Source organism: Ailuropoda melanoleuca, chromosome 15 (assembly GCF_002007445.2).
Source record: "Ailuropoda melanoleuca isolate Jingjing chromosome 15, ASM200744v2, whole genome shotgun sequence".
In the NCBI taxonomy this organism is placed as follows: Eukaryota; Metazoa; Chordata; class Mammalia; order Carnivora; family Ursidae; genus Ailuropoda; species Ailuropoda melanoleuca.
The window spans coordinates 84,850,604-84,873,537 of record NC_048232.1 but is presented as its reverse complement, the minus strand read 5'-3'; the positions used below and the strand labels follow the sequence as shown (position 1 = coordinate 84,873,537).

The following is a 22,934-nucleotide window of genomic DNA, read 5'->3' as shown; positions in this document are numbered from 1 at the left end:
GGGGCGGGAGGGCGGACAGAAACGCTGGGTCGTGGTGGGTGTGCCGGGTCCTGGCGCAGGGAACTTTGGAGTGAGCCACATCCCCCAGGGCATCTTGGCAAACTCCGGAACTACTGAAAACTCTGTTGCCCCTTAGTCCCCGGCTGGGAACCCAGTCTCCAGCGCCCCACCACAGTGATAAGAGCTCTGCCGTGTCCTCATGCTGAGCTGGCTGCGGGCCAATCGGCCCTGTCCTACTGCCCTAAGGCACAGGGGCCCAAGTACTCTTTGCCAGGTCAGCGTGTCCCCTCCTCCCCTCTCCTTCATGCCCCGGGAGAGGGCCTGATCTGTTCCCTTAGAGCCTGTGGGTGACTGATAATGGTGGAGGGAGATGACTCTCTTATTTCTTTTAAATAAACAAAAGCCAAACCAACAACCACAACAAAAAGTAAATAGCAAGCGCTTCCTGAGAATACCCACAGCTTCTCCTTTTCATTCTTTTGTCCAGGGACAGTGAGTTTTCATTTAATTTCACTTAGACCTTAAAAGTCACAAAATAGAGTTCACCCCAACCAACAGATCTTGACCCAGTGAAACCAACTCTTGACCCGAGCCAGATGCACCCTTTTGGAGTGATATTCGAAGTGTGCAACCGCTGGGGCGCCTGGGTGGCTCTGTCAATAAGGCATCTGCCTTTGGCTCGCGTCATGATCCCCGGGGCCTGGGATCGAGTCCAGAATCCGGCTCCCTGCTTAGCAGGAGTCTGCTTGTCCTTCTCTCTCTGTGTCAAATAAGTAAATAAAACCTTAAAAAAAATGTGCAGCCACCTGCGGGCTGGGGTGCCCCATAACCCCTGGTTGCCAGGAAGGTCCACAGGGCGTTGTGGGAGGAGCAAATGCAGAGTGCCTGGCCTCCTGCCAGAGCCCTGGTGGCTCCTGTCCCCCCCTCCCAGGGGTGGCGGCGCCATGGCTTCCCCGGGAGACATCTCTTGGCCTTTGCAGGAGCTGGTGCAGGTGCGAGAGCCACAGGTTGGAGCCGGGGCACCTGGGGTCCATTTCGAGCCGAGGCGGGGACGGAGGTCCAAAACAGCGACGCGGGGAGACACTGGTGCTGCTGGAGGTGCGGTCACTAAAGCTACTTTCAGTATCTTCACTCATTACAACATTTGGGTTCTTTGGGGGTCCGTTTCCATTGATTTTTTTTTTCTCTTGGTCATATTTTCCTGTTTCCTTTGTATGCGGAGTAATTTGGATTGTGTTCTGGTTATTGTAAATGATCCATTCCATGGAGTCTGGATTCTGTTTCTGTTCCAGAGAGGATTGATTGTCTGTTTTGGTGGACAGTTAACTCGGCTGAAGTCCTGTGAAGTCTGTCTTCTCTGCAGTGAGAAGCAGCTCAAATTTCAGTTCAGTTCTTTGAGCCTTAGCTGGGCTGCTTGGAGTCTGCCCCATGCCTGTAGTTCAGTGGTCAGAGATTTGGACAAAATATGTACACAGACTTGGGGGCTCCTCCTGTCTGGATGTCTCCTTTGGAATTCTCCTCCTTAATTCCCAGCTGCTGTCGTTGCCACAATCTCTTTTTCTTTTCTTTTCTTTATTTTAGAGAGAGCACGCAAGGTGTATATGAGGGGGTGAGGGGCAGAGGGAGAGGAAGAATCTTTTTTTTTTTTTTGAGATTTTATTCATTTATTTGAGAGAGAGAGAGAACACGAGAGGTGGAGGGGCAGAGGGAGAAGCAGGCTCCCTGCTGAGCAGGGAGCCCAACTTGGGGCTCGATCCGAGGACCCCAGGATCATGACCTGAGCCAAAGGCAGACGCTTAACCAACTGAACCACTCAGGCACACACAGAGAGAGAATATTCAGCAGTCTTAAGCAGGCTCTATACTCAGTGCAGAGCCCGACGTGGCGCTCGATCTCACAACCCTGAGGTCATGACCTGAGCTGAAATCAAGAGTCAGACACTTAAGCAACTGAGCCACCCAGGGGCCTAAGACTGTGGATTTCTATCCAGATTTCAGTTGCCCACGTGGTGAAAACTGGGGCCAGCTTTTAAGCTAAAAGCCAGCTCTAAAAGTGGCAAACTCACACAGTTCCTTTCTTTTCTTCCAAGTATCAACTCCCATCCAGCATCTGCCTTGTTTTGGTTGTTTTCTAGTGCCTTCAGGTCATTGTCTTTTCTGTTTTTCCCAGGATTTACAGTTGTTATCATCTGTGAAAGGTTGCTCAACAGAAGCCACTTGGCCAATCCTAGACGTGGAACATCCAAACTGTACAGATTTTGGGTTAATGCATAGTGGTAAACTAGCGGGGTAGCAAGCGGAGAAATATTACTCTGAGGGACGTGACCAGGAAGGGGCACACAGGGCGCCTGGGTGGCTCAGTTGTTTAGGCAACTGCCTTCAGCTCAGGTCATGGTCCTGGAGTCGCAGGATGAGTCCCGCACCGGGCTCGCTGCACAGTGGGGAGTCTGCTTCTCCCTCTGACCCCCCTCCCTCGTGCTCTCTCTCTCTCATTCTCTCTCCCTCTCAAATAAATAATAATTTTTTTTATTTCTATTTTTATTTTTTTTTTAAAGAAGAGGCACATAGGGGAGCCTGGGTGGCTCAGTCGTTAAGCATTTGCCTTCGGCTCAGGGCGTGAATCTGGCGTTCTGGGATCGAGCCCCACATCAGGCTCCTCTGCTGGGAGCCTGCTTCTTCCTCTCCCACTCCCCCTGCTTGTGTTCCCTCTCTCGCTGGCTGTCTCTCTCTCTGTCAAATAAATAAATAAATAAAATCTTTTTAAAAAATTAAAAAAATGAAGAGGCACGTAGACTCCTAAGATCATGGTGATATATTCATCTTAATCTGTGTGGTGGTGATATGGGTATTTGCCTTATTATTTTCATAAATCCTTAAAATGTTGTAGGTATCTTCTATACTCTTCTGTATATGACATATAATGAAAAGACAATGTTCAGTGCTCTGAAGGATGAGGTGGTAAAGCACTGGAACCATGGGCATCCAGGAGGCAAGTGATGCCATAGAGATGAATGAAGTCCGCTGGGGGTGGGGGGCATGTCACGTGAGAAGGTCCAGGAGATACTCAGGAGCCCTAGTGTTTCCTGGACAGTCAAGGGGAGGGGACCGGACAAAGGGAGCTTTAGGCAGCATGGTCAGACCCATGGAAGGAGAAGCAGCAATGCATGGTCTCTGGGAAACCAAAAAAGAGGATTAAGTGTCAAGAAGGGAGGGGTTGAGAGACTCAAGAGCTCCAGAGAGAACAGCAAAAATTGAAGATGGAAACACCCTAACGAGAGGGTGTGGTTAGGAGGTCATTCATTCCGTGGCAGGATGGGGTCAGAATTCTGATGTGGAGAATCAAACAGTGAATAGGTGAGGTGGAGAGGCAGTGAGGCCAGGCTGTGGTTTCCAGGGGCTCGGTCTCACGGGTGGGGCTGGGTGTGTGGGCACCCAAGAGTAATTGGAAGAGAAGCACTGTAGAACTCAAAAAAAAAAAAAAAAAGAAAAAGAAAAAGAAGAGGGGGCGCCTGGGTGGCTCAGTCGTTAAGTGCCTGCCTTCGGCTCAGGTCATGATCCCGGGGTCCTGGGATGGAGCCCCGCATTGGGCTCCCTGCTCAACGGGCAGCCTGCTTCTCTCTCTGCTGCTCCCCTTGCTTGTGCTCTCTCAGGAGCTCTCTCTCTCTGTCTAAATAAATAAATAAATAAATTTTTTTAAAAAGTAGGAGAGGAAAGATAAGGGTCAAGAAAAAATTGAAGTCAGACCACATCCCTACTAGCTGTACTCTGTTGATTTGATCCCGATTTAAACTGATGAGGGCTTATTTCGAGATTGGAATGGAGAAGTAAGAGGGAAGCACCTTTGTTTAAATTGTGTGCTCATACTGTAATTGTGTCTAATCGTGGATCTGGCCCCTGTCTGGAGTGAGCGTGAAGGCTCAGGCGAAGTTATAAGGCTCAGCCTGGCCCCTGACGTGGAGAGGACCACACTCCATGAAGAAAAAGCTTGTCCGAACCCGACTCCCCATCATTAAGACAACTGAACACTTCCACTTCTGCATGATCATCCCAGGGGGCCCTGGGACCCACTGTGGCACCCATCCTCACCCCAGCAGAGGCCCTGGCCTGGGGTGGCGTTCTATTTGGAATGTTTCCTCCTCCTTACTTTTGCCTTTAAAATCATCTGATAAGTGGGTATGGGTGGAGATGAAATTTGGCGATGGGTTGTTTTGTTTGTCTGGAACAAAATACCACGAATGGGGACTGAAACAGCGGAAATTTCTTGCCGGTCAGTTCTAGACAGTGGAAGTCCAAGATCAGGATGTGGGCAGGGTTGGTTCTGTCTGAAGTCTTGGGGGACAATCTGTCAAGGCCTCTATCCCAGATCACTCCAGTCTCTGCCTTTGTCTTCACACGGTGTTTTCTGGGGTTTCACATTGTCTGTTCTCGGTGTATGCCTGACCCTGTGTCCAAATTTTCCCCCTTTTATAAGGACACCTGTTGTATTGGATTAATGACCTCATTTTAACTTCATTATCTTTACAAAGATCCTGTCCAAATAAGGTCATGTCCACAGGTGTACTGAGGGCTAGGACTCCACCATCTTTTTTGGGGGGACCCATTTCAACCCATAACATGGGTATATGGGGACTTGTTACGTTAATCTTTACTATTGTGTATGTTTGAAATTTTCCACAATAAAATAGAAAAACAAAACAAAAAATATATAGCATATATACATTACTGAGATGTTTTACAATTTTTTTTTCATATTAAGTCTTGGAAATCTGGTGAGTTTTTTATACTTACTGCACTAAGACCTCTCAATTCAGACTTGCCCCATTTGAAAGCTTGACAGCCACACGTGGCTAGTGGCTACGGGACTGGGCTCCAATCCGTGGCACACAGATCACTAGTATCTATCTCACCGGGAAGCTTGCTGGAGGTGCAGAGTCTCAGACCCACGCAGTCAGAATCTACCTTTTCACAACCAGATGCCGGAGTGGTTTGCATGCATGTTGAAGTTTCAGAAGCACCGGGCACCATTGGTGGCTTTGTTCCTGAAAGTACACTTGCATTTTTTAGACCACACATCTTAGTTTGGGCTCTGAAAGCCTGACCCCCTCCCCTGTAATGGCATCCATGTCCATCCTTAGAGAAAGGGGCATTCTTTTATCTCTCCAGTGTCGACCCATCCTTTCAGTTCTCGACACACCTTGATCTCCTGCCTCTTCGGAGCCTCTGGACCATCATCTCTCCCTCTTTCCATCTTCAGAGTACCTAGATCTTCAACAAACAAACCCAACTCCTTTGGCCCACCTTCCTCTTCAGCCGTTATTTGATCTTTCTCTTCTCTTTGATCCACGTATGTTTTTTACGGTTATGCAAACTTGTTTGATTTTTCTGCTTTCTCACCGTCCATTCATTGTGCAGGCCACTGACCTGCTAGACTCTACCACTAAAATGACTCACGCTGGGGCGTCTGGGTGGCTCAGTCGGTGAAGCATCTGCCTTCGGCTCAGGTCCTGATCTCAGGGTCCTGGGATGGAGCCCTGTATCGGACTCCTTGCTCAGTGAGGAACCTCCTTCTCCCTCTGCCCGCCCCTCCATGCTCCCACTCCCCCTCTCTCTTTCAAACAAATAAATAAAATCTTTTTAAAAAAATAAAATGACTCACGTGAAGGTGACCAAGGATCTTGTGCAGAGGCTTTAGAAGAAGCAGTTGCTTCTTCCTTGATGAACTTGAAGTCATAGTGGCCCTGGACATCATTCATCACCTGTTGACCCTCCCAGGGTGGTCCCATGATACCTCTCCTGGCTCCCCTCCCCTTCTTCCTACCCTTTGCCTCCCCAACTGTTCCTTTTAAATCTGTTGCTAGCTCCTCTCCTCCTCTTCCTTCTTCCTGCTCCTCTGCAGTCCTTACAAGTAGAGTTTGCTGGAGTTTCATCTTTGGTCTTGCTTTCTTGCCGTGAGATCTACCTGGGTGAGCTTAGACTAGTGCTCAACTTCATATTATGGCATTCGGAATGCTGTACGCCCATCATCACCATGTACATGCAAAACTTTTTCATCATCCCCAACAAAAACTCTATCCATTAATTAATAACTCCCCAATCCTTTTCCCCCTCAAACTCTGGTAACCTCAAATCTACTTTCTTTTTTTTTTTTTTTAAAGATTTTATTTATTTATTTATTCGACAGAGATAGAGACAGCCAGCGAGAAAGGGAACACAAGCAGGGGGAGTGGGAGAGGAAGAAGCAGGCTCATAGCGTAGGAGCCTGATGTGGGGCTCGATCCCATAACGCCGGGATCACGCCCTGAGCCGAAGGCAGACGCTTAACCGCTGTGCCAGCCAGGCGCCCCTCAAATCTACTTTCTGTCTCTATGAATTTGCCTAGTCTAGGGACCTCCTGTAGGTGGAATCATATAATGGTTGACCCTCTGTGGCTGGCTTATTTCACTAAGCATGTTTTCAAGATCCATTCATGTTGTAGCATATATGAAAATGTCATTCCTTTTCATGTCTGAATGATATTCCATTGCATATATGTATTACGTATATAATATATATTATATTTATATACACATTTTGTTCATCCCTTCATCTGTTGATGGACACTTGGGTTGTTTTCACCCTGCGGCTATTGTGAATGATGCTGCTGTGAACGTGGGTGTACAAGTTCGTCTGTTCAAGTTCTCACTTTCAGTTCTTTTGGTTATACACCTGGGAATGGAATCGGTGGGTCACAAGGTAGTTCTGAGTTTAACGTTGTGAGAAAGGGCCAAACTGTTTCCCACGGTGGCTACGCCATTTTACATTTCACCAGCAAGGCACAAGCGCTCCAATTTCTCTACATCCTTGACAGTACTTGTTCTTTGCTGCATTTTCAGTTATAGCCGTCCTAGTACATGTGAAATGGGATCTCACTGTGGTTTTGATTTGTGTTCCTGTAATGACTGATGTTGTTGAGGACCTTGTCATGGGCTCATTGGCCATTTTTATATATTCTTTGAAGAAATGTCCAAGTCCTTTGTCCATTTTTGAATTGGGTTGTTTGGTGCTTTGTTGCTGACTTTTAGGACTTCTTTATATATTCGGGTTAATGAGGTAGATAGTCAGTGGGTTATCTCTTCTCTTTCTTTTTTCTTTTTCTTTTTTTTAAGATTTTATTTATTTATTTGACAGAGACAAAGACAGCTAGTGAGAGAGGGAACACAAGCAGGGGGAGTGGGAGAGGAAGAAGCAGGCTCACAGCAGAGGAGCCTAATGTGGGGCTCGATCCCATAACGCTGGGATCACGCCCTGAGCCGAAGGCAGACGCTTAACCGCTGTGCCACCCAGGCGCCCCTCTTCTCTTTCTTGATAAATATCCTTTGATGCTGAAAAGTTCTCAATTGTAAGGAAGTTCAATTTTATTTTTTCTCTCGTTGCCTGTGCATTTGAAGTCATGTCCGTGTAGTCGTCAAATCCAATATCATGAAGATTTTTTTCCCCAATATTTTCTTCTAAGACTTTTTAATTTTAGCCCTTAAGTTTTGGTCTTTGATCCCTCCAAACCCACTTTTCCAACTGCCTCCCAGATAAATATTCCTGTATGATTTAGCAGGTACTTAAAACGTAACATGCCCACAATGAAATTTAATACCTCCCTCAATGGATTCCTCCTTTATATTCTGTCTCAAGTAATAGCATCACCATCTTCCAGGTTCCCAAGCAAAAAGAAATTCAATCATCCTCAACCCTAAATTGCCAACAAGTCTCACTGGTTCTAAGTTGAGACATGTCCCCGGCCCTGCCTCACCCTCCCACTGTCACCATCACACTACCCAGATGGCCATTCTCCTTGTCTGGACTTATATCTTCCCACACCAACCTACTTCATACACCAGTGAGCTCCAACGCGAGTTCACAGCCAATAAAGATATGCAGAAAGATTTTCAAAAGATACATCAATTGTATTTCAAGAAAGGCCATGTATCCTGTAATTATGACACCTTACCTTCCCGGTACAATAGCCTCACTTGCAAAATAACAAATTGCAGGGGCGCCTGGGTGGCTCAGTGAAGTGTCTGCCATCAGCTCAGGTCGAGGCCCTCACGGGGCTTCACTTCTCCTTCTCCCTCTGCCCTTCCACCTGCTTGTTGCTCACTTGCTCTCTCTCTCTGTCAAATAAATAAATAAAATCTTAAAAAAAAAAAACTGGCAATGGTAGGTCTAAGTGCAAAGGTTTGTTTTGTTTTGTTTTTCAGTAGGCTCCATGCCCAGTGTGGAGCCCAACGTGGAGCCTGAACTCATGACCCAGAGATCTAGACCTGAACTGAAAGCAAGAGTCAGATGCTTTTGTCTTTTTTAAAGATTTATTTATTTTGGGGGGGCAGGTGTTGGGCACCGGGAGAGGGAGAGTCTCAAGTCGACTCTGTGCTGAACATGGAGTCTATGTAGGGCTCAATCTCGTGACCCTGAGATCACGACTTGAGTTGAAACCAAGAGTCGGGGGCTCAACTGACTGCGCTACCCAGGCGCCCCTGCGAAGGTATTTTTAAATTAATTTTTTTTTAAGTAGAACATAATACAGAAAAGTGCACGTACTCCTCAGTGTACAGCTTGATGAATGTTCACAGGCTCAACACATCCTCACCCAATACGTGGATCAGGAACTGGAGAAGTCCCAGTGCCCCATGAAGCCTCTGATGTTTCTAGCCGTCACCCTCTCCTCCAGAGTTCCCGCTAACCGGAATCTAACAGCAGAGATTGGGTTGACCTGTTTCTCTGCCCCATATAAATGGAGTCATAGCGGAAGGATCTGTCGTGTTCGGCTTTTGTTCTTCATCATGTTGTGAGGTTCGGTGATCTCTCTTGTTCGTTGTTGTGTGATACGTCACAATATGAATGTCGTACAACGTACTTATTCATTCTACTACTGACGAATGTAAGTGGTTTCCAGTTGGGAGCTACCATATTTTACTGCTAAGAACATTCTCATCATGTATTTTGATGAATATATATATGGATTTCTGTAGGGTAGATACCAAGGGATGGAATTGGTAGGCCATAGGATGGATGTGTGTTCAGCATTTAAGAAGTTTTTGGTGTTCTCGTTGTTGCTATTTGATTGGTCTCTGCAAGCCTAAGTCTGGGGACCATTACTTTACATGAGAGGACTTCTGTAAAACCATAATCTTGCCACATCGTTCCCCAGCCCACAGAACATCTCCACTGCCCGGGTCGGCATGGAAGCAGTTTCACGGGCGGGACCTGATGTGTTTTTTTTCAATGTAGGTGAGGTCCGGAGTGGAAAGTCAAGAAGGAATTCTTGAGACATCCCCAGTACAGACTGGTGATTTCATTCAAGTTCAGGGGTGGGACCCACGGGCAGAAAGAACTGCTGCCCTGGGGTTGTGAGGAGTGGCTGATTATAGACTTGGGAGTTGGGGGAGGTATGGGAAAAGGGACATTAAGATAGTTGGGAGTTTCCTTCTGTTAGGTTATGGATAAGAAAGCTTTTCTCTTGTCAATCACTAAGACATTTGCAAACTGAGGGAGACTCAAGTCTTGCTGGACTGTGATCTCTCTTAATGAACCATTTGGTGCTTTTGGTTTTTTTCCTTCCCTTAGTTTTAGGGCAGCCGGAGTGCCTGAGGAATGTCACACAGATCCCACCTGGGAGTGTGGGCGGGGGTTTGCGGGGTGTCAGCTTCCGCTCTGTCCTCAGCTTGCCCTCTCCAGGGTCCAGCATATTTCTCCAGTCCCTTCTGCAACAACTCCTGGTATGGCCTGACGTAGGAAAGACATTGGAGTTCAGAGCCGGAGGCCAAGAAAGAATTCCTGAGACGTCTTCGGTGCAAAGAGGCGGTTTTATTAAAGCACAGGGACAGGACCGGTGGGCAGAAAGAGCTGTACTGGGGTCATGAGGAGTGGCTAATTATCTGCTTTCAAGTTGGGAGGGGGTTAGGGATAGTGTAAGTCTCTAAGGAATTTGGAAGCAAGATTTCCAGGACCCTGAGGGGCTGACTGTTGTTAGGAAAAGGTTATTTACTGCTGTCTAGTAAAACCCTAGTCCTGAGACCCTTCAGATGTATACCGGGTCTTATGCTTGGGGGATTACTGCCAATAGATATCTTGGGTGGGGTGGGGGGGCTAGAGATAAAAGTAAGTTTCCAAAGGAAATTTTACATGTTACAGTAGATTTACAGGATCCCAGAGGTTGGGAGGTTGAGTTAAGGTCAAGTTGCCTTTTTGCCCTTAACGAAGTATTAACATTGAGGTGGCCGAGCTCCCAGAGGAAGGTCACTCTGTCTGTTTCAAGGTCTTGTCAGTGGGCTGTATGCAGGAAGGAAATTTAATTTTTTTTCTTTTGCCTTTGTTTCCCACATTGTGGCCCACCCTCCAATCCCACAGAAAGCCCAAGTCCTCCCCACAGCTCTCAAGGTCATGTGGGATCCGGCCCTGCCCCTTGATGACATCCTTCCTCCCCTCCAGCCCCAGCCCCAGTCTGGCGAGCCTCTCCTCTCTACCTCAGGCACACCAGGCCACCTCCATTCCCCTCCCTTAGGTCTTTGCTCCAAAGTGCCAGCTGCCCTGACCCCTGTTTGAAGAGCAGCCCCCACCCTCACCTGCCACGACCAGTGGTCTCTTCCTGGCTTTGCATGTCTCTGTGGGACTTATGACCACCTCATAAACCTGAGTGCTTGTTCAGTGTCTGTCTTCTTCCCTTAGAATATTTGTTGAATAAATAAATGGCGAATTCTCCGAGAATGTCACACTTCCGCCCTCCCAAGCCCTGGCATATCTTCTTATGTCAGCACAGAAGCTCCTACTCATTGCAGGAGCTCCTACTTGTAGGCGTCAGTGCCTCACACAGTAATTCTCCTTTGGGGGGAATCTGTCCCCTCTCCCAACCGCGCAGTCGCAACGGTAGGCCCTGGGCAGCCATATTTATATTTTGGATTCCATCCCTAGGCCGGAATCAATTACCGGGGTGGGCAACCTGACCCAAGTGGGGCCAAGGTCTCTACTCCAGAAATTTGGAATTGCATTTGGCATTTCACCTTTACTCTGGGCTTGTCTTTAGAATGGAACATTATTATTGTTATTATTATTATTATTTTAATTAGGAGCTGTGGTGTGACCATCATCCACCCCTACAGCCTAAGTAGCAGGGAAACAAAAGGTGTTGAGAGAGCAGAGGAGAGTCCACGAGGCTGCTCTCAAGGAGTGTAGCTGGTGCCATGCTGTGCCACCGAGAATGCCCCTGGGGCAGAGGTGCCATCCTCAAGCGGCGGGGGTCCCGTGTTGGCTGTGACGGCTTAGTTCAGCTGAGTTCTTCCCTGAGACTTGCCCGTCACCAAAGGGAGCCACCGTGCCCTGGAGAATGCCCTCGCCAGGGCAGTTCACGGCCAGTGACTGGTCTATGCAGGGTTACAAAGGGCCAGCCCCCTTACCTCGATTCAGGACCAACTCTAGAGGACCGTCTCAGCTCCTGAGCTCCCTATGGAACTGGGTAAGGCCCCCAACCGCACGGCAGCTCCACTGCCGCCCAGTCCAGCTCCTCTGACTTTACGCTGCCCTCCTGAGAACACTGCCCACTGTGCTTGCTGAAAGCGCATCTCAGACACGCGATTCCGTTTCCCAGGGAGCCCAGCCAAAGACAAGCAGAAACGGGCTGGTGGCGTCACAGCCCATGGTTGCTGTGGATGTGGCTTGAAGGGGTGGGCCTCAGAGCAAATGGTCAAGGAAGAAGTCTTGAGACGTCTTTGGTGCAGAAAGGTGGTTTTATTAAAGCACCAGGACACAACCCCGCACTGGGGTAGTGAGGAGTGGCCGATTATATACTTTCAAGTTGGGAGGGGGTTAGGGATAGTGTGTCTCTAAGGAATTTTGGAAGCAAGGTTTCCAGGACCTTGAGGGGGCTAGCTATTGTTAGGAAAAGGTCATTTATTATTGTCTAAAAAAACCTTAGGAGACCCTTCAGATATGTATCAGTGGGCCATGTGCTTGGGGGATGATTGCCAACATGTATCTTAGGGGGTTAAGAGAGAAAGTTTCCAAAGGAATTTTTTTTTTAATTTATTTTATTTTTTTAAAGATTTTATTTATTTGACAGAGAGTGAACTAGAGGGAGAGGGAGAAGCAGGCTCCCCGCTGGGCAGGGAGCCCGATGAGGGGGCTCCATCCCAGGGCGCTGGGACCATGACCTGAGCTGAAGGCAGACACTTCACTGACTGAGCCACCCAGGCGCCCCCCTCCGAAGGAATTTTTATATGTTAAAGCAGACTCACAGTATCCTGGGGGTCAGGCTAAGATTGCCTTTTCCCTTAGCCAAGTATTTTTTTTTCTTTTATGTTCAGCTAGCCAGCATTGAGTACATCATAAGTTTTTGATGTGGTGTTCCATGATTCATTAGTTGTGCATAACACCCAGTGCTCATCCCAACAGGGGCCCTCCTTAATACCCATCACCCAGTTACCCCATCCCCCCACACCCTTTCTTCTGTAACCCTCAGTTTGTTTCCCGGAGTCCAGAGTCCTTCATGGTTTGTCTCCCTCTCTGATTTCTTCCCATTCAGTTTTCCCTCCCTTCCCCTGTGGTCCTCTGCACCATTCCTTATGTTCCACATATGAGCAAAACCGTATGATAATTTTTTTTCTCTGATTGACTTACTTCAGTTAGCATAATCCCCTCCAGTTCCATCCATGTCGATGCAAATGGTGGGTATTCATGCTTTCTCTTGGCTGAGTAATATTCCATTGTATATATGGACCACATCTTCTTTATCTATTCGTCTGTTGTAGGGCATCTAGGCTCCTTCCACAGTTTGGCTATTGTGGATGTTGCTGCTATGAACATTGGGGTGCGTGTGCCTCTTCTTTTTACTACATCTGTATCTTTGGGGTAAATACCTAGTCGTGCAATTGCTGGGTCATAGGTAGCTCTATTTTTAACGTCTTGAGGAACCTCCATCCTGTTTTCCAGAGTGGCTGCACCAGCTTGCATTCCCAACAGTGTAAGGGTTCCCCTTTCTCCACATCCTCGCCAACATTTGTTGTTGCCTGTCTTGTTAATTTTGGCCATTCTAACTGGTGTAAGGTGATATGTCATTGTGGTTTTGATGTGTATTTCCCGGATGGCTAGTTAGCCAAGTTTTTTGTTTTTTGTTTTTTTTAGATTTTTTTATTTATTTGACAGAGCACACAGCAGGGGGAGCAGCAGAGAGAGCAGCAGAGGGAAAGAGAGAAGCAGGCTCTCCACCGAGCAGAGCCCAACGTGGGGCTCCAACCCAGGACCCTAGGATCAGGACCTGAGCTGAAGGCAGACATTCAACGGACAGAGCCACCCAGGCGCCCCTAGTTAGCCAAGTATTAACATTGAGGCAGCTGAGTTCCTAGAGGAATGTCACTCTGCCTGTTTCAAGGATTTGTCAATGGGCTGTAGGGAGTAAGGAAATTTAATTTTTCTTTTGCGTTTGTTTCCCATCACTATGTGGATGGCAACAATTATTCCCAGGGCCCGCACCTCAGCTTTCTTGATGGCCCTAGCGATGGGCCTCGCTAACTTAACATTTACCAAGCAAAACAGTTTGGAGGAGGTCAGGGTGGTGATCACGTCCGCCCCCCACAGCAGGTGAGGTGGCAAGGAACCTGGTGAGGGCGGTTAAGTTCGGCCCTGGCACCCTGTCCTTTTTTGGACTCTCCCAAACACAGCGGTCAGGCCTGCCCCCACTGTCCTAGAGCCGAGATGTAAGGTGCCCTCACCCTGCTTCATTCCTTCAACAAGCCCTGCGGGCCCAGGGAGTGCAGGCGTGGTTTTCTCGTGGGCCTCGGGCCACAGCGCCCTGAACTAGGTCCATCCGGTCGGCACCACGCACGTGCATTAACCACCACCAGCTGAGTTTTAACCACGGCCTTTCCACTTCACTCCTGTTCCTCGTCTCAGGGTCTCCCGCTCTGTGAACCGGCCGCTCAGTCCCCGTGTTGTCTGCATAAGTCTCCTGGCTCAAGGCGGCAGAGGCGCGCTCAGAGGCGCTCGGAGGGGCCCCAGGAAACAAATGTCCATCAAGGCCCTCGGCTTGCCACTGAGGAAGCAGAGGTGAGGATTTTAACCTAACCCCGTCCGGAAGGGCGGGCAGGGGTCCAGTTCAGTTCGATTTTATTTTCCCCGCCACCCACCACCACTCGCCTCTGGCCCTTTGGATGGTTTTGTGGTGCTGATTTGCTTTCACGTGCGGGGGTGGCGCGGGGAAGCGCGGGGAGCGAGAGGTTACCGTGGATGGGCGCGCGGGCGGGCACGCGCCCCGGGGAGATCGCTGGGGGCTGCATGGCGGGGGAGCGCGCGGGCGGGCACGCGCCCCGAGGAGATCGCTGGGGGCGGCGTGGCGGGGGAGCGCGCGGGCAGACGCTCGCCGGGGGTCGGTGGGGGAAGGGGTTTGGCGAGAGCACGCGGTGGGCACGCGCTCCGGGGCAGCGCGGCGGGGGCCGGAGGAGAGCTGTGGGTGTGTGTCTGTGTGTGGAGGCGTCCTCACTGCGCCGCCCTCTCCCCGAGTCTCTAGAACGCCTTCGGGTGCGGGTTGCGTCTCCATCCTGGTCGAGGCTTGTGGGGTGTGTGTGTGTGGGGTGTGTGTGTGTGTGTGGGGTGTGTGTGTGTGTGTTTTTGGCGAAAGAGAACTTCCTTAAGTGAGGACGGCGGGGCGGCATCTGCTGGCGGCTTGTGGCCCTTGGTGGGTGGGAGGTAGGTAGCGGAAGACCTGCCGGGGCATACCCCGAATTCAGCCCTATTAAGCGGCTCTGCCGGGCAGGCGGTTCGTGGGGGCCAGGACGGACGGAGGCGGGCGCTGCGGGGTTTAGGGTGAACGCGAGCCAAAGCGGGGAAGGACGCGGGTGCAAGGGGCCGCTGGATGGCCCGCGACGGCCGGGGGCACGGCGGGACCTCCAAGCGCGCGGCACCTCACAGGGCTCGGTCGGCGGGGACTCTGGGCGCCAGGGTTGACTTCCGCCCGGGGCGGACCTGCAGCACCTCCTGCCAGCCCCTCACCCTACTGCAGCCTCTTCCGGTCTTGGGATCTAATTTTTCTAGAACTATGTCCAAGTGGGCTAAATAGTTGCTAGATTAAGCTTCATCAAAGTAATGGGAGACAGAAAGAGACCCATTTAGTGTTAAGACCCACCTTATCTGTATCATTTAGAACATACTTACTGGCTGATCGATAAAGTGCTAGATAGAAATAGATTCCTATTTCCTTGGCCTCATCCATCCCGTTTATCACTATGGAAGGTGGCAGATAGAAAAGAAGGAGACTGTATAGCTTCTTTTGCCCATAGGATCTGATTATATAACATTTAATAGATAAAAATAGGAAAACTGTAAGAAACTGCTTTCTGAACATCTGAAGTTGTAACCCTAGTCCTTAGCTCAGCACCCTGTCATTTTTCTTCTCTTATCCTGGTTTGCAGTTGTTTCGTCTTTGTCTGTGTTGTCACGTGTCTGTTATGTTAGCTCTCCAGGGCAGTCAGCAAGTGCTGACTGATTTTCCAGCCTCCCTATTGTCCCTGGTGCAGAGCTGGTTCTGAGCAAACCTGGAGGCAGGAGCCCTCTTGGAGGCTGTGTGCAAGGTAGAGCCAGTCTTCATGGGTTTTCTGGCAGTCTCTGCATCCCGTGTCCCCTCTCCCCCATCACCTCCAATTCCCAGAGGGAATGAGTTCTCCAGACCACATGGGGGTCTACATTATGTCACGTGTCTGAACGAGACTTAAATTTAATGCATATATTTTCTGATGAGCCACCGAGTGTAAGAAGAGACAAACCTGACCTCCACTGGACTCTGCCACTGACCAGCTGCGCCACTCTGGACACAACACCATGCCCTCCTTTGTGGTGGGGCATAATAATCCTTCCCTCATTAGAAATGAGTAGGTATGCAACTAATGAATCATCGAACTTTACATCAGAAACCAGGGATGTACTGTATGGTGACTAACATAATATAATAAAATTAAAAAAAAAAAAGGAAATGAGTAGGTATGTGAAGATTGAGATAATAACAGCCAACATTTACCAGGCACTCGCTACTTCCAGCACGGTTCTCAGAATTTCGTATGTATTGAATCATTAAATCAATGTGATAATGGGAAGTGCCTGGCTCAGTGTCCAGCATAGAATAAGTGATAGATACAAATAGGTTTTTAAAAAAATTGTTCAGTGAGGGGCGCCTGGGTGGCTCAGTCAATTTAGCATCTGACTTCGGCCCAGGTCATGATCTCAGGGTCCTGGGATGGAGCCCTTAGGGTGGAGTGTGCTGGTCTTTCCCCCTCTGCTCCATACCCCCCCCCCCGCCGACTCAAGGTCTCTCTCAAATGGATAATTAAAATCTTTTAAAAAAATATTCAATGAGAAAGATTACAGTTAGAAAACTTCTTAATGCCACTGAAGCCTATCGGCAGCACTAACAACCACAGTCAAAACACTTCCGTTTTACTATGTAGATGAAAACTGACCTACAATGTTCAAAATGCGTTTTTAACTGCTTTTTGAGCTTCTTGGTGTGATTTTTTTAAAAAAGATTTTATTTATTTGGGGCGCCTGGGTGGCGCAGTCGTTAAGCGTCTGCCTTCAGCTCAGGGCGTGATCCTGGCGTTCTGGGATCGAGCCCCACATCAGGCTCCTTTGCTAGGAGCCTGCTTCTTTCTCTCCCACTCCCCCTGTTTGTGTTCCCTCTCTCGCTGGGTGTCTCTCTCTGTCAAATAAATAAAATTTAAAAAAAAAGATTTTATTTATTTATTAGACAGAGAGATAGCATGACCCCGAGATCAAGAGTCACACACTTCAGGCGCCCCAGTCTTCACCTTTTTTTTTTTTTAAGGATTTTATTTATTTGAGAGAGTACTCAAGAGGGGGGCAGAGGGAGAGGGAGAGAAAGAGAAGCCAACTCACAGGAGTGGGAGGAGGGGCCAAGGGAGAGAAATCAGGCGCCCCCAGGAGTGGTTTTGAGGTACATCTTCAAGGATGCTTGGAGCTTGATAGTGATGTGGGAAACAAAGGCAGAAGGAAATGTAGGTAAAATTAAATGTCCTTACAACCTGCCACGTTGCCCATCAGACAGTACTTGAGATGCGCAGATTAGAACCTTCCTCCAGGATCCTGAGCCTTTAACATGTGAAAGTCCTCTTGGAATTTCCCTTGTCTTTACTTTTCCCAGCCCCAAGGCATATAATCCCTTGCTCTTCAAAATCCTGGGGCAGCAGGGAGATCCCAGGGCAGCAGCCAGAGCAGCTCCTTGTGCCCACGGGTCCTGTCCCTGTGCTTTCATAAAACCACCATTTTGCACCGAAGACATCTCCAGAATTCTTTCTTGGCCGTTGACTCCAGACCTCACCAACCTCACCAACATTCCAACACATTCCAGCGTCAGTAGGTGACCTTGGCAGGAGACAGGTTCCCCGGGAAGGTGAGAAGCCACACTTGTCTGTGGGGGAGAATTCCTGTTTGGGCTGGGAGGGGTAGGGTGGAAGCAAATTATGGGGGACTTTGGCAACTAAACACCTCATTAGATATGACAAGAGAGGAAATAGTCCCTGTGTCTCTTAAGCAAAGTCTTGCATAATTACCAGCCTCCTACCACGAGAACTTGTGTGAGGATAATAAGATCCACGGATCTGGGGGCCTGGGAATTTTTCACGAGAAGCAATTTTCCTTTGAAGCGTTGACTTGGGTGTCCATTTTTGCCCTCAGTCCAGAGGAACCATGAGCGGAATTGAGACTGTAACATGTTTTACTCTCCATGGAAAAAAAACAGCTAACCTCCCGACCCCAGTGATGTCTGACGTTGACCTTTCTTTTATGGCCGTGTTCCCTCCACAAATCACGAATCCGGCGCATTTTCCCTTCCAAGAACACATTGCCATGACTGAACAGCCAGGCCTTTGAGATCCCACGCCATGCTGGCTACGGTAACAAAGCACGACAGATCAACAGGGAAGTGTCATCTGTTCTTGGGGGCTTATGTCCACTTGAAAATTGACCTATAAATATATAAGTAAAGTGGGCCGGGGTTGGCAAACTTTGTAAAAAGCCAGGTAGTAAATAGTTTAGGCTTTGGGGTCATTCAGCTATGTCATCGTAGCGTGAAAAGCAGCCGTGGACTATACATCACCAAATACGTGAGTGTGGCCTGTCTTCTGGGCCCCGAAATTTCAGTATCATTTTCACATAATTCAGTATTCAGTTTTTTAAAAAGATTTTATTTATTTGTTAGAGAGCACAAGCAGGGGGAGCTGCAGAGGGAGAGAGAGAAGCAGACTCCCCGCTGAGGAGGGAGCCTGACATGGGACTCAATCCCAGGACCCTGAGATCAGGACCCGAGCCAAAGGCAGATGCTTCACTGACTGAGCCACCCAGGCACCCCTTGGTACACATTTCATACAACTGTCGAGTGTCATGAAATCCTCTCCTTTTAATTTTTGTTCAACCATTTAGCGATGTAAAAGCCATACTTAGCTCACAGGCCATGTAAAAACCGGTGGCAGAGCAGATGTGGGCCATGGGCTGTAGTGTGTTGACTCCCAGAAGGGACCGTAGTAGATGGAGGCGCAGAATGCAAGGGAACAGGGCGGGCAGAAGTTAACCTGCAGGACCTGGGTAGGTTCAGAGGATGCTTCCCAGAGGAAGGGAATTGCACACAGGGTTTGAAAGGGAAGTACTTGTTTGTTTTAAAGATTTTATTTATTCATTTGAGACAGAGAGAGTGTGAGTGCACAGCGGAAGAGGCAGAGAGGGAGAGGGAGAAGCAAGCTCCCTGCTGAGCTGGGAGCCTGGGGGGGGGCACTCGATCCCAGGACCCCCGAGATCATGACTTGAGCCAAAGGCAGACGCTTAACCATCTGAGCCACCCAGGTGCCCCAAAAGTTAAGTACTTGTTTGGGGGGGGGGGGTCAGTTGAAGGGGGTGGGGAGCTGAGGACCAGTGGGGGGCTGAGCTGCGTTCCAGGGCTTCTTGAGCAAAGGCACAAGGGAAGGCCGACCTGGAGGCTGTGGCTTGTTTGGAACCAGGAGGATTTGGAGTGGTTCCAGCACAGGGAGCCCGGGAGTGTTTGGAAATGGGCAGGAAACTTGAGCCAAGCCATGCCAGAGGAGATTTTATTCTTAGGCGATGGAAGCCTTAGAAGTTTCCCAGCAGGAAAGTGATTCAAAGCTGCTGCGTATTTTACAGACAGGGAGGCAAGCGAGGGGGCAGGGAGGCCAGGTTGGAGAAGGGGGCATGGGAATACTTAGTGGGAGGTTGAGCTGGCAGCACAGGAACTGGGCTGAGGGCTTGTCCCCACACAAGGCTGTGGGCACTGCCAGAAACAAGAGAGGCTTTTTTAGGTGGAGGTCAGGGAGGGAGGCCAGAAGCTGGGAGCCGGAAACGCAGTCTGCAGGGCACCGTGTGGCAGGATGGAGCACAGCACTGCGAGGATTGAGAGCAGGAGATGGGAGGCGTGTGGAGGGGGAGAGCTGCTTCCCCAGCGCCTGCGAGGGCCGGGTGGGATCTTGGGAAAAGATGGCATTTTTAATTATAAAAATGACACTGAAGCATTGTGAAAACATAAGACAGTACCGAGATAGAGATAGGAACAGTCCTATCACTCGCCTTTTGCCTTCCTATGCCCCGGGGGGACTTACCATTCAGGATTTGGTGTGTGTCTTCCTGACTCTGTTCTCTGCCTGTGCAAATATACATATCACGTCTTTTCAAATAAAAATGAAAAGCATGCATATTTTCATGCATGCAATTTACTCTTTCAAAGATTTTTTTTTTTTTTTTAAAGACTTTGTCAGAGAGAGAGGCAGAGAGCTTGAGTGCTGGGAGGGGCAGAGGCAGAAGCAGGTTCCCCGTGGAGCAGGGAGACCGACGGGGCTCAATCCCAGGACCCCAAGATCACAACCTGAGCCACAGGCAGACGCTTATCTGACTGGGCCACCCAGGTGCCCCTGCAATTTACTCTTTCACTGAAAGTGTGTATGTTGCAGACTTGTTTCCTATCAGTCCATCAAGTCTACCTCAACCTTTTCAGCGGTTTCGTAGTTTTTTGGAGCATAGGTGTACCAGAGTTTATGGACTCCTTCCCCTACTGCTGAGAATTTGAGTCGTTAGCATCGATTCATCTTTTAAACAATGGTGCAATAAACACACCCTGGCCACCCAGTGGCCCCTGGCAGGGGATGGCAGGCTCGGAACTTGGCTCACAAGTGCTGCCAGATGAGGGCAGGAGAGGGCAGCCACCAACGGGAGGGGCTCCCTGACTACTCACAGGAGGGGCGGGACAGTGGGGCTTGACTTCCAGGCCTGAAGAAGAATCAGCAGGCCCTGGCAGGGTGGGTAAGGCAGTGGCAGGAATAAAACAGGGCGTGAGCGGGTTCTAGTCTGTCCGCAGATCCCAGCGGGCTGATCTTCGGACTCCATCCCATTCTAACCCACCCGCTACTGCCCCAGCCTGGCCCCTGGACTAGGGAAGTGGCCTCTCACTGGTCTTTGTACTTCTAGCCTGTTCTCCCCAGAGCAAATGGAATGATCCTTATAAAAGTTAAGACTAGGGGCAGCTGGGTGGCTCAGCTGGTGAAGCATCTGCCTTCCGCTCAGGTCATGATCCCGGGGTCCTGGCATCGAGCCCCACATCAAGCCCGCATTGGGCTCCCTGCTCAGCGGGGAGCCTGCTTCTCCCTCTCCCTCTGCTCCTCCACTCACTCGTGTGTGTGCGCGTGCATGCAAGTAAAATCTCTAAAAATAAATAAATAAATAAAGGTAAGACCAGGCTACGCTTCACCTCAGCATCCTTCCCCGGCTCCCCAGCTACTCAGACTTGAGTCCTGCTCCTCGCCAAGGCTTCTGGGGCTCTGCGGGGGCTTGCTGCTCCGGCCCCTGGACCCTTCCATCTAAGGCGGTTCCCCCCTGCCTCCCCATCTCCCTTCCCAGTGCTTAGCACATGCGAGGGCCCTTCTTCCTGGTTCCTGGACTTACGGTCTGTCTCCCTGCTAGAACGGAAGCTTCCTGAGCCTGTGGACTTTGTCACGGTCACCAAAAGGTCCCAGCGCATAGCACCATGCCTGGCACAGCTGGGTGCTCAGTAAATATTTGTTTTCTGCAGTTATTCCCAGCGGGTTGTGCTGGTCAGACTGAGCTGGGTGAGAACATCCAGCAGACAGAGTCTGTCACTGCCCCACGGCAATCAGGAATGCCCACGGTGTATCATTTTGCTGATTCCACGGACTTATTTAAAAACGCGCTGCTTAAATAAACGTAAAGAAAAGGGGCGGGGGCGCCTGGCAGGCTCAGTCGGAGGAGTGTGCCACTCTTGATCTCGAGGTTGTGAGTGCAAGCCCCACGTTGAGTGTAGAGATTAGTTGAATAAACAACCCCCCCCCACTGTTTATTCACAGATTTATTCCCATAGCAAACTGTGTCGGGGTACCTGCTGTGGAGAGGCTGGTTTTAGCCAGAAATTCCAGGCTGTATCCTACCAGGCTGCTACCAGGGGTGTGACCTCAGGCAAATCCTGTACTTTGTCCCTCAGTTCCCTCATCTGTAAAGTGGGCACAAGAATCGTATTTACATCGCGTGTCTGTCGTAAGGATTGAGTAAATTGATGTATGTGGAGCCCTTGGAACTGTGCCCAGCATGGAATGTGCTGGTATTACTGTAACTACTGTGATGCCACGTGTGACTTTTCCAGATGCTTTTGCAAGGACAGAGGTGAGAATGTAGGTCTGACTCCTGAGGAGCTCAGCACCCGGTGGGGGGCTGGTAGCAGATACAATTCAGGGTAATCCTCCTCCCTGCATTGTGCTCAGGGAACCCCCCCACCCCCGGGGAGCACCACTCCCTGGAGGACAGAGCTCCCAGGGGAGGAAGGATCCGAGGGGGATGCAGCTGCCATCCCTGCCCCTCCCTTCCCAGCCAGGCCCCATCTATAATCTGCGCTTCTGCACCTGTGTCCTGGCCGTAGTGCAGCACACCACGGCCCCTTCCAGAATATTCTCCACTCAGCAGCCATACCACGTCTGTCAGCTCCGGACCCCGGTCTGCACCATCCCCCTCGTGTGCTGTTCCTCTCTTGCTTACCACCATGCAATTCCCAGGATTTGTATTTTTGGGTGTTTTGTTTTTTGTTCATCGGGCCTAAGGCAGTGCCGGCGTCTCTCCTGCAACCCCTGGTTGGCCTCTGTGCTTTGCAGGCCAGGCTCCTTCCTATCCTCAGGGCTCAGCTTCCTGGTGAGACCTTCCCTTTCTGTCAGCATATGCTCGTGGCACCGGGCAGTTTTCTGGTTTCTTATTTATCCATTTGCTTGTCTGTCTCTTCCACTGAGCCAGTGTTCCCAAGCATTTTGGTATCAGGACCCCTTTATGCTTGTAAATATCAAGGATGCTTTATGTAGGTTACATTACTGATATTAGAGCTGAGAAATTTTAAAAATATGTATTAATGCATTTGAAAAGTACAAGAAACCCATTAAATATGAGCATAAATAGCATACTTTTATGAAGAATAACTATTTTCCCAAACAAAAAACATGTAGAGTGGAGTTTTACGTTTTTGTAAATCCCTGTCTGGCTCTAAAGACACAAAGTCGTCAAGACGTATTACTTACCCCTCGGTGCCTTTTCCTGTGGTGGCTTTTTTTGTTTGTTTTTTTCTTTTTTTATAGTGGCAAAATATCCATAACATAAAATTTACCATTTTAACCATTTTTAAGCTACACTTCAGTGGCACGAAGGGCATTCCCATTGCTGCGTGACCACCACCTCTGACCCTCTCCGGGACATTTCGTCTTCCCAGACTGAACCTCTTTCCCCAGTTCCACACCAGCTCCCATCCTCCTTCCCCTCCTTTGCTTGTAGCTTTGTCCAGATAATTTCTGCACTTTCTGGAACAGTGTTCTCTTCCCGTTAGTTAGTATTTCAGAGCACCTACTGTTGGCATCACCAAAG

The 22,934-nt window shown here is 49.4% G+C and overlaps 1 protein-coding gene across 2 annotated transcripts in view; it reads left to right on the top strand.

Annotated features, from left to right (window-relative positions):
- The window catches only part of LOC117796502, a 60,325-nt gene that overhangs the window by 1,882 nt on the left and 35,509 nt on the right, over window positions 1-22,934 (top strand). The window contains exons 3-4 of one of the 2 annotated variants that reach the window (XM_034644569.1): window positions 981-1,098; window positions 13,914-14,066. In XM_034644569.1, coding sequence (XP_034500460.1) covers window positions 981-1,098; window positions 13,914-14,066 — 271 coding nt within the window. Of the gene's footprint in view, window positions 1-980; window positions 1,099-8,602; window positions 8,764-13,913; window positions 14,067-22,934 lie in introns of those variants that run through there. The other variant, XM_034644570.1, reaches the window with a different exon arrangement.